Source organism: Manacus vitellinus, unplaced genomic scaffold (assembly GCF_001715985.3).
Source record: "Manacus vitellinus isolate BGI_N305 unplaced genomic scaffold, ASM171598v3 scaffold_13_pilon, whole genome shotgun sequence".
Lineage (NCBI taxonomy): Eukaryota > Metazoa > Chordata > Aves > Passeriformes > Pipridae > Manacus > Manacus vitellinus.
Window position 1 is genome coordinate 10,685,234 of NW_021938999.1, and position 17,867 is coordinate 10,703,100.

The following is a 17,867-nucleotide window of genomic DNA, read 5'->3' on the forward strand; positions in this document are numbered from 1 at the left end:
GGCGCCGGTGGTGAACGTTTTCTGATTTTTCCAGAAATCAAGCAGAAGACTGAGCTGCTGATGTCAGTTAACTCTGAGAAGTCGTCCTCTCCAGAAAGGTACGGCCGCAATCCCCCCCGTCCGCATGAAACGCAGGGGCTTCTCCCTTCTCCTCCTCCGCGCTGCTGGCATTGTGCGCGTGCTGCATGCTGGATACTGCCCCGTGCCCACCCCGCCACGGCCGCTCCCGTTCCTTGAGCTTTCGTGCATTTCTGGCGAGGTTTGTCGGTCCCGTCCCCGTCTCCCGGAGCCCGGCGGGCTGCAGCATGCGGATCCCGGCGGGGCGGGCTGGGCTGGTGCGGACCCCGCGCCCGCTCCTGTCACGCGTCGCAAAGACCCCGCGGTTCCGACGGGCTCCTTCCAGCTTAGGCGGATAGGAAATAGAACTTGGCGAAGCGTTTCATGTGGAAAAGGGAGTGTCCTTTGGAAAGTAGCTCAGGAATCGCAAATCCCCCAATTAGTCACATTCTGTAAGATAGATGTGATCCCCGTTCGAGTCTGTGCTAGGAAATGGAGCAGTCGCTGCATGCAGTAATGGTTCATGCCTGCAGGTAAGGACAAAATGACTCAGAAGTGTTTTTAAAGCAATTATTTTATCTGTCAGTCAGATTAGTACGATTTCAAGTAGCTGTTTCATTTTTAAAGAAATACTTAAGAGGTACTAAATGAACATTTAAGTTTTCTGACGTGAAATAGCCTCCTGGTGATTATTTTGTTGATTTTAAATAATCCAGCCTTGCTCACTTCTGTTTTCCTTGCAAGTGAATTTTAGAAGATTTTTATTTTCGAAACTACTTAAATCCAGAGAAACATATCATATTCGCCCCCCCCCCCAAATTATTTACAGTAATGATTTTACCTGTATGCAAAAGACCCACCAAATGTTCTGGTTTTGCCATTTTAATATTGGACATTGGGCCATTGGGAAAAAAATATTAATTTTAGGTAAAAACGTGTGTTAGGTTGAAATTATTACCTAAGTATATTTTATTGAATGGCTCAGTACAACATGATAAGGCACTGCATGCTATCTTAAGGAAACAGGCTAAAAGACATCTTTCAGAATGAACGAGTGCTCTGTGGCATGCATGGTTTTAAAAACCAAAATGAGCAATTTAATTTGATTTATAAGTATATTTGTGTAAGATACGAAGAAGCAAACTGCATTGCCTTTCGCCAGCTGTAGTTATAACAAAATATCAGCTATGAGAGAGACAGAAAATGGTGGGGGGGAATGGGATGTTAAGTCACCTTTCCAAAATGGAGAAATATAAGAAGAGCTTTGAGAGAGATTTTATTATTTATTTTTTCAAAATGAAGAATGATGAGTGAAAATGTCAGTGTTTATTTGTTAGCCTTTATCACAGCGTATGCCAAAAATTTTTGAATACAAGGCTCATAAAATGGTGGTGTTAACAGAGAGGATGATGGAGTGAAAATGGTAAAGGAAACAGGTGTTAACTTGATTTTTGGAAACACTTTTGTTGGCATTGCTGTGGGGAAATTTGGTATATAATACAGATATTTATCTTATTTTCTGCAGCACCCTACAACTGATCAGTGTGGTTTTGAGCAGAACATGCTCATAGTTGAACTAATGGTAGTCCTAGACGAAGAGGTCCTTGTAAAGGATTGTAACACACAATTAGAAGAAGATACATTTGTCTGAGGTTCATTTGTAAGCCATTCATTAAAAAGTAAGATTTTTTAAAACAGCGTGATGTGAATGAAGATTAAAATGTGAATATTATATATGGACATAGATTTCTTTAAATATGTGATACTGTTCACCTGGAGATTGATTTGACATGTCAGCTGTGTGGTCAGTTATAAATGAAAACAACTTAATGTGTTATAGGAGCTTTTTTTTTTTAATAACCACATTCTTTTCACCTATCCAAAAACAGATTGAATTTTGTTGCAAGCTGTTATGAAACAGTGCTGTCTGTCCTATTAGCCTCCAGTTCCTTTCAAGGCCCTTTGAAAATTGATGTGTAAGAATTTAAAAAAAATAAATTATAATATTGAGTATCTGAACTGCTGAACTGTCCTTAATCTGCTCTGTAGAATAATTGTGCTTGTACCATACAGACATGAGAATATGCATGTTTTTGACAAACACAGGAAGGGAATTCATACTTGCATATTTATTTATTTATTGCCAGTTTTTTACCCTTGCTCCTGGTGGTTGGACTTTTTGAGAAGCTCGAGTTGTCTGTGTGGGAATGCTGGGTGGAAGGAAAGAGTCCATGGCTTGTTTCTTGTTTTCCACGCTAGCAGAGGCTGCTAGACAGCACTTGCATAGCTGGAGGGGAGGGGAGGGGAGAGGAGAGGAGGTGCTCTGTGCACTTACAGAAACCGATGAAATGGGAATAGAGAAGCAGTGAGGGAGAAGCCCATTACTTGCCTCTTTCTTTGGTTGGTCTTTGTTTTTACAAGACAGTTTAGCGTTTGTAGGTTTTCCTGCTCATTTGGCAAGTTCAACGTGCTGTCACGTCCTAATGATGAGAAGGAAGCTGGAATATAATGGATGGTTTGGCTGTTATGGAAGCTCAGCGTTTTAGAAATCCTGCAGTGCTCTCTTAGGGTAGTTGTTTGTTGTGTTTTTAAGAGGCTTTCAGGAGACATTAACAAGAAAGATGAACCCTTTTGTTGAGGAACCTCTGAGATATTAAAGACATTGGCAGCCTTGAAAAGTAAATTAATACAAACCTGAGACATTGTTCATAGATTCATCTTTCTTTCCCCTTCTCCCTAGAAAAACTGTAGTTGCAGATGTGAGGGGATAAGATACCTGTTTTTTTGGTGTGTTATGGGATATTCATTAAGCTGACATGATCAGACAGCATCTATAAGAGCTAAATTTCTGAGTAGTTAATGCTGCCCATGAACGTGTTAGCAGCCTCTGACAAAGTCCTTGTTCCTTGTTGATAAGGTAACCCGGGTAACTGCGGATGTGTGTGTGCACATGGACGGGTGTGGTGGATCAGGTATCCTGCTGCAGCTTGTGTCACTGAATTGATTTGTTTGGGTGTCTGAGCTTTAAGTAGACCATGGAAATGTGTTCCTACAAGGTGCTTACGGCGTGGCACACAAGCGAGTTCTTTATCTAATAGGGAGTAATTTAACTTCTCCTGTGTGCTTTACCTTTCACTGGAGGCTGTGTGAGGTTACTGGTCCAAACCTTGCAGATGTCAGGAGGAAGCAAGTAGCAGCACCCAGACAGAGGAGGATGGTCTTTCAGGAGTCCTCCAAGAAAGTAAAAATACTTTCATTTCTCTTGTATGAGTTATGCCCCCATCTACAGTACAGTGAACCCTTTGAGCTGCAGATTTTCTTTTTTGCCTTTTTAAGGGCTTTGTGGAACTGTTGGTAAGTTTCTGTTTCATTTTGAGAAAAGTCAGTTCTTCTCCCAGATCACTTTCTACTCTTTAGCCTGCAAACCTAATGTATATAGTATTTTTCTTATTTATATTTTAGGACAGAGAACTAGGTATTTTAAGTCTGATTTTGAATTCTAAATTTGTCATCTTAACAATGCAGTTTGACTATGGCATGTTTACTGGTAAAGATTATTAGCAAGGCTGATGAGTCTCAAGTGTTTGACCTGCTCTTCTTCTCTCTCTCTGCAAAGGCTGCATGCTCATGTTTCTTTGAAATGAGTTTCTGCTTCAGTGTTTTCCAAAAAAATTAATAGCAGCCACTTATGAGCAGACTTAAAATAGATAAGTGGTATGTGTGTAATTCAATTTTTATGATTTTGAGGGGTTTTATAAATAACAGTAAAGGGAAGATACTTTCAAGTGACAGTAGGACAGCCAAGTTTGTGTTAATCAATGTGTAGAAGTATTTGGGGTGGGGTGGTGCAGGCAAGGTTAAAGGAATGGTGGTTTTGGTTTGGGGTTTTGGGCTTTTTTTTTAGCCTTGGGCTATGTATACCCCTCTCTCTTTGTAATTTATCTTTGCAAAGCAAATTAATGTATTTCTCAGTGCTTTTATGTGGTTTCTTCATCAGATCATGCCAAGAATGCAGTCAGGGATAAAGGAGGAAGAAATCTAAAATAATGAGGAGGAGGAGAAAAGATGGAGACTGAGTAATGTCTGCTTCTTTTTCAAAAAGACCTAATGTTAATTGTGAGAAGAGGCATTGTAAAACAAGTTATGATGCTGAAAGATTCCTTCAGGTTTAGGAACGTGAGGGAATTTTTTTTTTCTGCTTCTGTGTGTGGTTTTCTTTTTTTAGTTTAATTTAATTGTGGATGCACTGCGTCTCCTAAGGCAGAAATGTAACTTGTACTGAAATGTAAAAATAATGTTTAAGGTAGAAAAACCATCAACTCACAACATTCAGTATAAGCTGACATTGCTGTGTGTCAGATAAATATTTTGGAAAAATTATTAGATAATAGAGAATTATAAGATAATGATTCTATTATTTATGCAACTAACATTGAAACAAAAAATAATTGTCAGAATAATGCAACTATTTCATCAGTTCCAGTAAATTTTAAACACATTTTCAAAATATGTTATTTTCTTTAACTTTCCCCCTGCTTTACTTATTCTTTTTTATAGGGTAAAAGAAATACTGCGTAATTCCATTTCAGGATAGTTCAAATTCATTTTTAGTAGTTATACAACTATAACTTTCCTCTCTTGTTTAATATATGATAACAGTTAACAGTGTATATTTTTCCCTCTTTTTTTTTTTTTTAAATTACAAGCTAACACTATTAGTTGTATTTTATCTCAGAAGGAGAAAGAAAATCATTCTATCTTAATGTTGGCCCTAAGCTGTTTGGCAGGGAGGCACTTTATTCCTCTGCCAACTCTGTTGAGTGACCATGTTCTGTATAGCTGTCTTAGGCTAGGTGCTTAATTTTAAATTACCGGTCCTAGACCAAAATAAATCCTACGTTTTGTGTGCTTTCCATATTAAAGGTTTCACAGTCTCATTGTTTTAGCATGCAAGGCTTTTAAGTGAAGTATGAAAGCGATGTAGAGGCAAGGAATGCTGCAACGTGCCATTGTCCTTGTGTAGGAAAAAAATGGAAATAGAAGCAGCCACTTGTGAAGCATCTTTTTCACTTGAAGTAATATTTTTAGAGGACGTTGCACTCTTTTTAGAGCTGGTAGTGCCTCTGTCAGTTTATCAGTAGGCTTTGAAAAGATTGAGAATTTGAAGTGTATTTTGGTTTTCAGTGATAGACTTTGTTTATTTCTGTGTGTCTGGAATTTCTGCTATAAGTAAGAAAATTGGGTACTTTGATATTTAATCACAAATGAAATACGTCACTAGTATTCCTACTATTGAGATGGTCTGTGCACTACTCATTTTTTTTTCTATCATTAGGAATGTTTCCTCATGCAGGTATTGTGAGGCATTCTAATATACCTTCTGAAAACTAAAAATCTCATGTTTTGTCACTTCCTGTTAGAAGTAAAATTAGTGAATTTTAAGAAAGGGAGAGATTGAAGGTTCTGAGGGGTTGTACAAGGTTTTCCTGTATGAGAACTGGCTCAAGCAATGCAGTGATGATTAGAAAACAGTTATTTGATGGCTAAAAAAAAAAAAAGTAAAAAAAAATTGAAAACTATGACTTGCACAATCTACTTTCTGAGATAAATATAAGGATTCTGTTTCCGTTTCAGGGTAAAATGTCAGGAAAAAAAAAATCAGGTCGTTTTAAGCAAAACCTTTTGTATTAGAAATTCAGTCTATGTCATGACTTGAAACTTTTTGCCTAATCACTGTCTTAGTCATGCTTTTGCTAAAATGTCCACTCCAGGCCCCTAGACAGATGGTACAGGAATGTTACCTGATACATGGCATAAAAAAATGTGTAACTGTGCCCAGTGATTGCATTTCTGTTGTCGCTTTGCTGTCTTACAGGATAAATTAATTTGTGATTTTCTGCCTCTTCACATTATACACTCGTTCATGTTATATACTTAAAAATCAATAATAAAATATTTAGACATTCTTATAATTCAGTACATTTATTGTGTTATGATATGTGGATTTTCACTGATCTGCGGTTGATGTAGTTACCAAGGCATGCTAGCAACAGATTAAAGAAATGAATGCAATTTAAGCATTCCATTTTGTTGCGTATTTTGTGTATTATAAGCATAATATCAGGAAATTGTGGCATGTCTGAGCTCCTGACTTGATGTGAATCGTAACATGTAGTTTGGAGGATATCCAGACTTCCCAGTTGACTGCAAAGTACCATTTCTGTCCAAAGGGTATTATGACCAGAAGGTGTTTTACTAGTTCTATCTTCAGGAATTTTACACTCCTGAGGCAGTATCTTCTCTAGGTGTTTCTGTATTTTCTTCAAAACTCACCTTTAGTTTTGGGTAAACTGACAAAATCTAAAAAGTCGGTGTTACCTTAAAAACAAATCTGAAGTTTATCTCATCTAGGATGCCTGCCAAAGTCATGCTGATATTTCTGACTAGTTGGATAGTGAATTGGTATTTCCTTTCCTTTTGCTTCATTCTCTTTCTCTTTTTTTATTCTTTAAAACTCCAGTTATGAAACAAATGTATGCAGTTCCAAGCTTTGCCTGTTGTATGTGCTACAAATGAAGGAATTCCAGTTATTTACCAAGTTTGTCTACACAGCTTTCTTTGTCTGATTATAACCTTAGATCAGTCAGACTGGTTGATTGTTTCTCTTTCTTGACTGGACAATGTTCAAAACCAGAACCACATCCCATGTAGATGTACTATTTGTATGAAATTTTGGGCATTGTGTTTAATAGGATGTTCAGAAGGCACATTAAATAACCTCTCTGTACTGATAAAAGTGTCCTCATTCTGTCTTGATGTCTGCTAAACCAACAAATGACTGTAAATTGGTTCCCTCATTTACTAAAAAATGATATTCTCTTCTCTTAAGACATTGTGAACCATCTGTATTTTAGTGTTGTGGTGGTTAATCTTGAAGACTTCTCTTCCGAAACTTGGAGCATAATGCTGTGGAGAGGAAAAGAATTTCTTAAATCTACTTCTTGTTTGGTAAAATGTCATTGGAGTAACTTGAAACCTTGTAAGAATTCAGTGCCTTGTTTTAATGAAGCAGCTTCCAATGCCCAATTCTACTGGGATGTTCACAGGCTTCCCAAGAAGGCAAGGACTTGGTCTTTCTTCTGTTGCTTGATACTACTGAGCATGGTGAGAGTGTACATCTTTTCTGTGGGCAAAGAAGGTTGTATTACTGCAGAAACTATTAAACTACGTGTCTGTTCTGTGTTGTCAAGGCTAAAGTTCTGGCAGAAACTGGGAGAATTGTTTTTGTCATTAATACTACTGGAAAGAGACAGTATTATTTTCTTTTGTAACTACTGTGTCAGAATATCCAGCAATGATTTTTTTGTGGAGGTGGAAAGGCAGTCTGAAATTCCTGTGGATTTCAGTGGACAGCAGTTCTGTTAGTCTGTATCCAACATCAGGAGCTGCAGATTCTTGTCTGTCATCTTCAGCTGCTGTAGCCACTGTCCACAAAAGCATTCAGTTCCTGCCATGCCCACATACCAGACAGATGTGTATCCACCTCTGTTTATGTCATGCCATGAACTGGAATGGAAGATGTTTGGAATTAGCTCAGCTCTTTATGAATCCTTCTATAAAAGGATTACCTTACCCCTAAGAGACCACGTGTGGTGGTTTCCTCTGAGTGGTGCTTTGTCATCCCCAGTATGACAGTGTAAAACCTTTCTGACAGATCGTGTTGCATATGTGACAAGAATCAGGAATTTCCACTGCTGCTTGGTGTCCTAGCTATGAGAAGTGCCAGCTTCTGAGAAGACTAATACAGCTTGGGTCCAAGACTTCCCTAAGATATGAAAAAGATGATCAATTACAGTGATTCTGAAGTACATTTTTCTCAGTTAAAACCTTTTATTCTGTTATAAATAAGAGTACAAACAGTCTTCGTGGATTTAGTTAGAAGTCTCACTTGGCTCCTTTCCAAGTAATTAATGTTTCAGAGCATTAGTCTAGAAAGCCAACTAAAGAGGGATACAGCCTTCCTCTGAACGCTTTCACAACAGAAGTGAAATAATAGAGAACTTAGGAAGAAATTATCGGTGATCAAGGAAAAACTCTTCCCCTTTCTCACAAGTACTCTTAGTACCTGTGGGTGGCTTACTGAGATGGTGAATTAGTTTAGACTGCATTCCATGGGCACCCCAGCTGAAGTATGGTGCCCAAGAATGCTTTTTTTTTTTTTGTACAGACCAGTAATACTTAAAGGTGTTGTTGCTTTTTATGGAAATCTGTTTTACAAGTTAATGTAGATCTACCTTGTTTCACCTGTATTTTTGCATTATTTATGTTACTCTTCTGTTGGTGTACAGTGGAATCCTGACTTGAAAAGACAACATACAGGAAAGAATCCATCAAGATTCTTTTCCAATGTGTTTAGCACATAGGAATTTCAAGGACTATTAAAAGAACCAGAGGTCATCCACTTGAAGTAGAACAGTGTCCAAGATTGCCAATACATTTTTTGACTATCATTTAAATACTCGGGGGTTTACAAAATGCCGTAGCAAAACTGCATGGAGCGTGTTCCAGTAGATGCCAGGACAGCTTAAGCAGTCTAGTAAAAGACTTAAGACTACCCCAAACTTGAACCTAAGGCAGATTTAGACAGTTTGCCTTCCAAGTGTCACTGATAGCTTTGCTAAGAAACTTGCTAAAGGTATGTGTCCTTTTAGCCATGCCAGTTGTTCGAGGTAGCCAAACATGGAGGGCTCTGGGTCCCAGGGGCAGTACCTCCTGTCGTAGCTAAATGGGTAAGTGCAAGACTGCTGTAGTTCTGTGTCCCCAGGGCCAGGCAGGAAGGAGCACTGTTCCCAGTAGGGGTGTGTGCATGTGCACACGCTCATGTTTGGAAAATGCATATGCTGCTGGCCACACAGAGGCTCAAACCAGTGCTGTTGTTGGCACCCACATAAACACACAGAGCATTCAAGCAAGAACTCCATGGACATCTTCTTCATTTTCCTTCTTTCCAGCTTCTCACAATGCAAGTCTACTGGTGGAATTTTCACAGAAACACACATGTGCCCTATGGGTACCCCCAGTAGCTGGTTTTAAATGCTCTGTGTGGTTGCTGAAGCCTTGACCACTGGTGGCCCCTAGTTGCTGACACCATGAGCCCCTGAGGTTTCTGTTCTCACTCCAGTTGCTGGCACTTGGACCTCATCTGCTTGCTGGCCAGTCTGGCTGAAGTTGACTTGAGTTCACACGTACACACCCCAAATAGAAAGTGCATCCACAAGGAAGACAGATACAGGGTTTGATGACAATATAGGGTAGACTGTCGTGATCAAGGGCAGGGCTTAGTCAGATAAGTGCACTGACCAACCACTCACTTGCACTGGACCTGCCCCATTTACCCTTTCTCCCTGCTGTTTTCCCCTATCTATTTCTCACTTATCCATCTTTACACCTTTCTTCACCTCTAATGCTTCCCCTAAACAATATCGTGGCAAGTTTTACGCAATTCCAAAATGTTCTTCCTCCCTGCATCCCATAAAAAATCCCATACCCCTTAAGACAATAACCTTTAGTTTTCAAGGTGTTTTCTGGGGAGACAGTTTCCTCCTTGACTCATCTTGGTGGGTTTCACACTGGGGGAATACGGTCTAATTGATGGTCGTGGGAGTAGCTGATTCACATGCTGCATTTTCATTGTTGAGGTTGTTAGAGTTTACCTGTTGTTTTTCTGCTGATCCTTGCTGGATCTGTTTCTGTTATGATCAGCTTTTAATCAGATAAACTAACACTGATCTCCCAGGGGCCTAGTAGCACCTCTCAAAAATGGATCTAGGCCTGTTTGGATTTTTGGCTATCTGATTTGGGTATCCAAATGATTGACATTAGCTGAGGATACAAAATGCACAAATACTTTACTTTTCAGTCTCTTGGAAGCTTAGTATTGCAGAGTTTTGTCTATTGCTTAACTCCTATTCATTTTATAGACCTGTATTTCTGGAAAGGAAAAGTGAGGTATCTTCTTACCATGTGATAAATACTCTGTGCTGCAGACTTGGAGCTGTTAAATGTATTAGGCTCACACATCTAATGAAGGCGAAGCTCACCAGTGACCAGAAGCAAGTAATGCTGCTTACTCTGCTGAAGTAGTATCTGTGCTTGTTGCAAAACTCATTTGAGGTAACACAGCACAGATAATGCATAATAATAGTAAGCAGCTCTGGAACCTAAATCGTCTCAAACTGGACATCCCGCCTCTCTGCTTTCTGGTCCAGAAAAGAGCTGTCTGATAATAGCAGTCTGAAAGTGTGAGTTTAAAAAACAAAAAGCAATCATATTACTCCCCTTCTATCTAAACAAGGTTATGTCTCTAAGGTAGACTGCAAGGCCAGTTAATTTGACCTCCAGGAATCAAGAGATTGCTCAATTCCTTTGGAAGGTAGCTGAGCAGGCAAAAACCACAGAGCCATGATGTGTGTTAGCCAATATCTGGCTATCTGACATCTGTATCCGGAAAATTTGGCATGTATTATTTCTACTCTCAGAGCCCAGGAGATAGGTAAAACTTGAGGCTTTGCCAAGTTGCTTCTCTCTGAAAGAGAAATAGATTATGCGATTCAAAGATCGTGTGAGATTTTGTGTGTGTCTGTATGTGTAGTGCTGTTTATTTACACAAAACATGTAAACAGAGGTCTATTTGCTTGAGCAGAGTAGAAACAAAGTGCAACGAGCAGCTATTTTACTGATATTTTCAAGTCTGTCTGTCTAGCAAGTACTGTACTAAAAAAACTCCCTTTAAAATTCAAAAAAACAACACCCAAAAACCCCACACAACTCTCCTGGAATCACAGGCACAGCATTTTTTGCTGTTTTTTTTTCCTGCTTTTTCAGCTGTTGTGTAAAAGACCTAATGTTCCTTTTTTACTGAGCCTGAAAGGAGGATATTCAGCCCAATCATCAGCCCTGATTGTAGCCAAATACTGAATGCTTTAGAGAGCAGCTTGATCACAGACATTACTTTTTTAGAATCACAATGCCATACCTAAAATACAACTTCTATGAAAAATCTTTATGCACACTGTAATACCTTTATTAACTTTCTGGACACTGCAGTTTGTTCTCAGGTCATGTTGTGTGGCATGTGAGGACTCCTGCCCTTTACTGCAAATAGCTCTTGTCAGACCTTTCCCATGGACAGGTGTGAGCTGCTTTAAGATCTGTCTTCCAAGGCTTCTGCCAGGTTTTCACTGGCAAGAGTGTTTAGATTTAGTCTGTTCTGGGTTTTGGTTGTATTTTTTTTTTCCCTGAATGATTGCTTTTCTTCTAGAAAGCCTGACTAGGTTATTGCCTGGTACTTCATCACCCTCCTCCATTAGTCTAAGCCTGTATGAGTCAGCTGGAGCGGATGTACATAGTGTGTTCCTTGACTTCTGAAGGCTTCTGAGACTAACTTCTTGGCTCTCTAAACTCCTTATGAGACCTTGGTGTTTTGTCCACAATTAGCAGTTCATATGTGTACTGTTGCCTGGAAAATGTAATCTGAGATTGATTTGCAGTTGAGTTTTATATGCAGATAATACAATAGGAGGTTTATCCTAGAGGTTTACCTTTACCTCCCACCCCATCTTCATTCTTGTTATCCCTCTTTTTGTTTAGGTACCATTTACTCACAGTCTTCTGTCATCAGTTTTTGTTACCTCATACCTTGGATTTTGTGCTGGTTATTTGATCATTTATTTTAAAGTAGTGATGCGTTGAAAGAGATACTGTATATATGAAGTGAAAGTCAGAGACATGAATATACAGCAGGACTTCACTTCTACATATATATATATATATGTTTGATAATTCAGTTATCAGCTTGTGATGGTTAGAGTTCACGAGAGAAATAATAGAATTTATTGTGATATAGACAAAAAAGTGGTCTAAGTATATACTGAAGGATGAAAATGTTGTGAGGCTTAAATTATATTTAACATTGCAGAGGAGGCACTCTGTCCTTTCATCCAGGTGGTTGTTGAGTAAGTTCAACAAGACTGGACCCACTGACCCCTGGGGAACACCACTGGCTGCAGGCCTCCAGCTAAACTCTGCCCCTGATCACAGCTCTGCCATTCAACCACTTCTCAGTCCACCTCACTGCCCCACACTTCCTGAGCTTTCCTATGAGACTGTTATGGGAGTCACTGTCAAAAGCCTTGTAGAAGCCAAGGTAGACAAAATCCACTGCTCTGCCCTTGTCAACCCAACCAGGCGTGCCATCGTAGGAGGGTATCAGATCAATCATGCCTGATTTCCCTTAGTGAATCCATGTTGATTTCTATAACCTTTTTTTCCTTCACATGCTTAAAAATGCTCTAGATATTGATGCACAAGGATTGACTTGTAAGATACATAGCACTGTGTTTTTGTTAGGATAGGCACATTGTAGTAATTAGTGGGCTACAGCTATTTTTATTCAGCTTTAAACCTCGGTGGTTATACTGTGCATAGGAAGGTATTGATCTATCTAATTTTATTTTTTGTTCCCTAATAATCTAGTGTGTTTTTAATGTTCCATATTAAGTCTTCCAGAGTTGGAAATCAGAACTTCGTAATTTAAAATATAAGGGAAGATTGGAAGCCTCCAAGTTTCTTTCTGGTTATTTTTGGCATGTTTGTTGCTGTTGTTAGCATTCAGTTGTGTAATTCCACAGCAATAAAAAAGTCTGCTTTCAATTACAATGTTATTTCACAGAAGGCAATAGAAGTTACTAAAATTCTGTGAAAAACAGACCGGCTTCCTTGGGCCAGATTGGAGGATTTAAATCGCTGTTGTGTAAAGGTGTGGGTAATGTCAACAAAATGTCAATGGAGGTGATTTGTTCTGAGTGAATTGCTAACTGGATAGGAAGGTGTGAACTTGAGAGTTTGTAAATCATCTTTTATTTCGTATGTTGATTTGACTTAAAAATGTGAATTACTAGGAATCATGAAATACACAATGTTAAACAGAGGGGAAAAATGAAATACAGGGGAGAGAGTAATATTTTGTGGAATCATAAAATACTTTAGGTTGCATCTCGTTCCGCCCCCTTGCCATGGGCAGGGACACCTCCCACTAGACCAGAATGCTCAAAACCCCATCCAACCTGGCCTTGAACACTTTCAGGGATGGGGCATCCACAGCTTCTGAGGGGAACCTGTTCCGGTGCATCAAGACCCTTACAGTGAAGAATTTCTTAATGTAAACCTGCCCTCCTTTTTGAAGCTATTCCCCCCTGTCCTGTCCCTACGTGCCCTTGTACAGAGTCCCTCACCAGCTCTCTTGTACATTTAGGTACTGGAAGGTGCTCTAAGGTCTCCCCAGGGCCTTCTTTTCTCTAGGCTAAACAACTCCGGCTCTCTCAGCCTGTCTTCACAGCACCGGTGCTCCAGCTCCCTGATGATCTTTGTGGCCTCCTCTGGACTCAATCCAGCAGATCCATGTTTTTCTTAGGTTGGGGTCCCCAGATCTGGATGCAGTACTCCAGGTGGGAATAGAGTAGTGGAGTAGAGGGGCAGAATCACCTCCCTTGACCTGCTGGCCACGGTGCTTTTGATGCAGCCCAGAATATGTTTGGCTTTCTGGGCTGCAAATGCACATTGCTGGGTTGTGTCCAGCTTCTCATCCACCAGCACCCCCAAGTCCTTCCCTCCAGGGCTGCCCTCAGTTCATTCTCGGCCCAGCCTGTATTTGTGCTTGGGATTGCCCTGGCCCAGGTGCAGCACCTTGCGCTTGGCCTTGTTGAACTCCATGAGGTTCTCACAGACCCACCTCTCGAGCCTGCCATGGTCCCTCTGGATGCCATCCCTTCCCTCCAGTGTGTTGACCACATACAAAGTTTGATGTCAACAGCAAACTTGCTGAGGGTGCACTCAATCCATGTTGCCAACAAAGGTGTTAAACAGCACGGGTCCCAATACCAACCCCTGAGGAACAGCAGTCCTCACTGGGCTCCGTTAGGACATCAAGCTGTTGACCACAACTCTTTGAGTGCATCCAGCCAATTCATTATCCATTGAATGATCCATCTGTCAAATCCATGTCTCTCTAGTTTAGAGGCAAGGATGTTGTGTGGGACAGTGTCAAATGCTTTGTACAAGTCCAAGTAGATGATGTGAGTCATTTTACTTTTGCAATAAATATTTAGTTGGTCAGTATCTATTTTCTTAGTTTTATAAGCTTCCTGCTAGTTAAGTTTGCCAAATATATCTAGATATTACTAATTACTGTTCCAGAGTTGCTGACATTACTAGTTTAATTTTTCCAAAATCTGTTGAATATACTGTGTTTTGCATGTCATGTTGTGCATTGCATAGTTTCTTTTTTATCTTGTGGGTTGTTTTTTTTTAAAGTTTTAGTCAATTGCACGTTGTTTTTTTGCATACCTCAGAACAGTCCAAGCTCTTGTTGAACTGAAATCTGTAAACATAATTAAGATGATGGTGGTGTTATGGTGTAATTAGATTTGTTAACAATATAAACACAAAGGGAGTGTTTTATTCACGGGAGATGCTAACACTTCTTTAATTGTATGATTGTGATGTGTCTATTTTAAGGCTGTCTTTCAAGTGATTTGATTTTTCTTAAAGACTTAGGGATTCTTAGTGTAAAAGTTGCATATATAAGTTTCTTCCAAACAAAGATGGAGATACATGGTATGTATATGCTCTGAAGAGAAGGATTTTTTTCCTCAGTTTTTGCTTTTTAGAAGGAATGATATTTCAGTTTCAAGAAATTGGTTAGTGGGTTCCTGTAAAATGTAAGTGTAAAGGCACATGTAAATGCAGTATATCTTTAAAATTTTGTTACGTGTTTAACTTAGCTTAGTATCTCTTGCCTTTAAAAAAAAAAAAATTCACCTAATCTTCTCTTGCACTCATTTTAAGTCATTCTTAACACCTCAGCATTGTTTTGGTGACTTTTTATCTCATCCCCAATTGTTGTTGTACTTGCAAGTTTGCAAACCTTAAAGCACTACCTAAAAGAAACAGATACTGACTGAGGGTGGCCAAACTCTACTTTTAATGGACATTATTAATTTATGCCCACATTGATTGAAAGTGCCTGTCTCCATCTTCTACTATTGTTTCTAGCTTACTTTTACCTAGGCTGATGGTTAGAACATCCTTGCTCGAGGAAAGCTTTGGTGTATCTCCCTCCAGGACTCATCAATACCTGTATTTATTTGAATTGTCCTTGGGGTTTCAAGCAGAGCACCAAAAGTCATTACTGTCTCTCAGGATCTGATTGTGCTGTGGCTGAAGTGATGCCAGTCTGTGACAGGCAAAGCAAAAGGCTGTATTTGGTTATCAAATGCTGTTGTATTCATACTGCTTTAACTTCTAGACCATTTTGATCATTCTTGAGACCACTGTAATTTTTATTTCTCTGTGTTGTATGAGGTTATGGATCAGAGAGGAACTAAGGCAAGGTTGTGATGATTCTTTATTGGTTTTAGCATACTTTGATTTACCTTTTGATAAAGCTTGTGCTTTCTTGGAATTCTTTGATGCTACAAGAGGAAGCAGCAGTTGCTCCCTGTGTGTCTGCACACCCATACCGAGCTGAGCAGGCGTGTGTGAGGACTTCTTAGTTACTGTGACAGTGCTGCTGCCCTCCTTGGGCCTCCGTAGGATTATTAGGGAATCAGCCTCTGGTAGTACTGGGATTAATGATTAGTTAATTATGGGTATAGTATTAGTTTGTTTGCTTTCCTACAGGAAAGCTGATTTCTGGCACGGAAACAAGTATCTAGAGAGCTAGTGATATCTTACACTGTGCTGGCTGTTTTCTAGGTAGTTCCTGGATTTCCGGTGGGCAAATCCTGTAACAGGATTTTGGTACTGGTGACATGACAGGCTTACCCAGATTGCTTATGCTTCTCACTGAACTACAAGGGATAAATACCTATTGTGTATGGTTCTGTGAGGAGGGCTGACCTCAGCCCAAGGACTTTGCAGCTGAGTGGTCCTGCCACAGCTTTCCTCATTAGTGCCAGCCTTCCTGAAGTCCCCTCTACCCCCACAAGTTTTCCACCACAATGAGCTGAGGTAGTTCACTGGGGCATCAAGTGAGTGCCAGAGCCTGCATGCTGGATGGAAGCATAACATTCATCTTTAGGTTTTAAAACTTCACCTGGGATTCTCTTTTGATTGTTCTAAGTCAGCCCTAGCACTTCACCATTATTTTGTGGAGTTTTTTTATTGTAGTCCCCACCTTTATAGCTGCAGTTGGCAAACATTAAAGCATTAGCTAAGAGAAGATGATGTAATTGAAATTTTAGGATTTAAGTAATATTCATGCAAAAAAGAATATGATGATCTCGATGAAAGCTCATTTGTAGTAATATATTAAGTAAGAATAGGGAATGTCTTTCAGCATATTGAGTAATCAAATGCCTAATAGAGTTTATACATAGTTCCGCAGAACTGAGTTATTTAGTAATTCTTCAATGTCAACCTGCTACGTAGGCAGACATTTCTTTCATCTTAATGATTAGATAGTGAGATTTTCACCTTAGCATACTGTGTGGATATTTTTGGGTTTAATGTACATTAAAATGAAAAAGCAGTAAGAAAAACCATGAAGTATTCTTGGGTATATGGTTCCCACCCAGGAATTACAAAGTCAGACACTATATGAAGGTTGATGTGGAAGAAGAACTCACCTACAAAACGCAGGCTCATTTGGTCTTGTAAATCTTTATCACCCAATTCCTTCCAATTTGAGGAGATTGAAGGACTTCTATGGTTTTTTCTTCCCTGTATCCTGGTTGTGTGATAGGAACATCAGGGGCATGACATTTTATCACCTCTTTCCAAAAATGTTTAGGATAGCTGGCTATCCTTGCATTTTGATGGTTTCTGTTTTTACAGTCTCTTTTCAGCATCTTTCTTATCTTCTAATTTCCAGATCAACAGCAACCTGTGTGGTGTAAGGCATTTAATTTCTTGTCTCAGCAGTGGAACTGTTAGACCTTTAAAGCATTCTGTTTCTGTTTGACAAAGTTTTGACAATATAGGCATTGATATTTAAAAAAAAACTGTGTAAGGTGCAACAGTGCCATCACTGTTTGGGGACACATTGCATATTTGGGGAACAATAATTATAATTCTCCAGAAAAGTGACTTTATTCTTGAAAGGAGAAGTGTGGAGGAACACAGGGTGTTAACATCTATGGTCCGGTGTTGGCTGTGGAAGTCAAGTGAGATTTTCATGGGTAGTTTAGTTTAACTGTAGGTTAGTTACTAATGTAGCATTTTGACCTACAAAGGTTGCATGTCCAGCACACGTGTCTTGAGTTGCCCCTCTATTTCTAAAAAGGAAAATATTGCTGAGGCAAGAATTGGCAATCCTGTTGGAATTCATATCAAATAATGTCGTGTTTGCAGTGTAACATGTTCCTGAATGTATCATGAATGGCATCAAATAGTTATTTGTGGAACGAGAAAAGGTGTTCTCATCTGTAATCAATACTATAGCTCTTTTAAACCAGTCTTGGAATGAAAAATTTTTCTAAATTCTAACCCTAGTTCAACAGTAACACTTCAGAAAAGTTTTCTGAATTGCAAGGGAAAGAAATCCACCAAAATACCCTAGAGAATTATCTTACATGTGTTTTTGCCCATTTTAGTGATCTGGTTATGTCAGCCAGGAGCTGCAGATCTAAATGCCATCAAAGACTCATTTGAAATGTGAAAGTACGTGTTATAGACCCTAACAACTGTTTCAAGTTCACTGTGTCCGAAATGTTACGGTTTTGTTGCAGGAAAGATGTTTAAGTTTAAAGTTA

The 17,867-nt window shown here is 39.3% G+C and overlaps 1 protein-coding gene across 1 annotated transcript in view; it reads left to right on the forward strand.

The window, feature by feature from the left end:
• Positions 1 to 6: 6 nt before the first annotated feature.
• Positions 7 to 17,867, forward strand: part of SRPK2 (SRSF protein kinase 2) — a 93,317-nt gene continuing 75,456 nt past the window's right edge. The window contains exon 1 of the mRNA XM_029958077.1: positions 7 to 98. Coding sequence (XP_029813937.1) covers positions 61 to 98 — 38 coding nt within the window. The 5' untranslated portion in view covers positions 7 to 60. The remainder of the gene's footprint in view (positions 99 to 17,867) is intronic.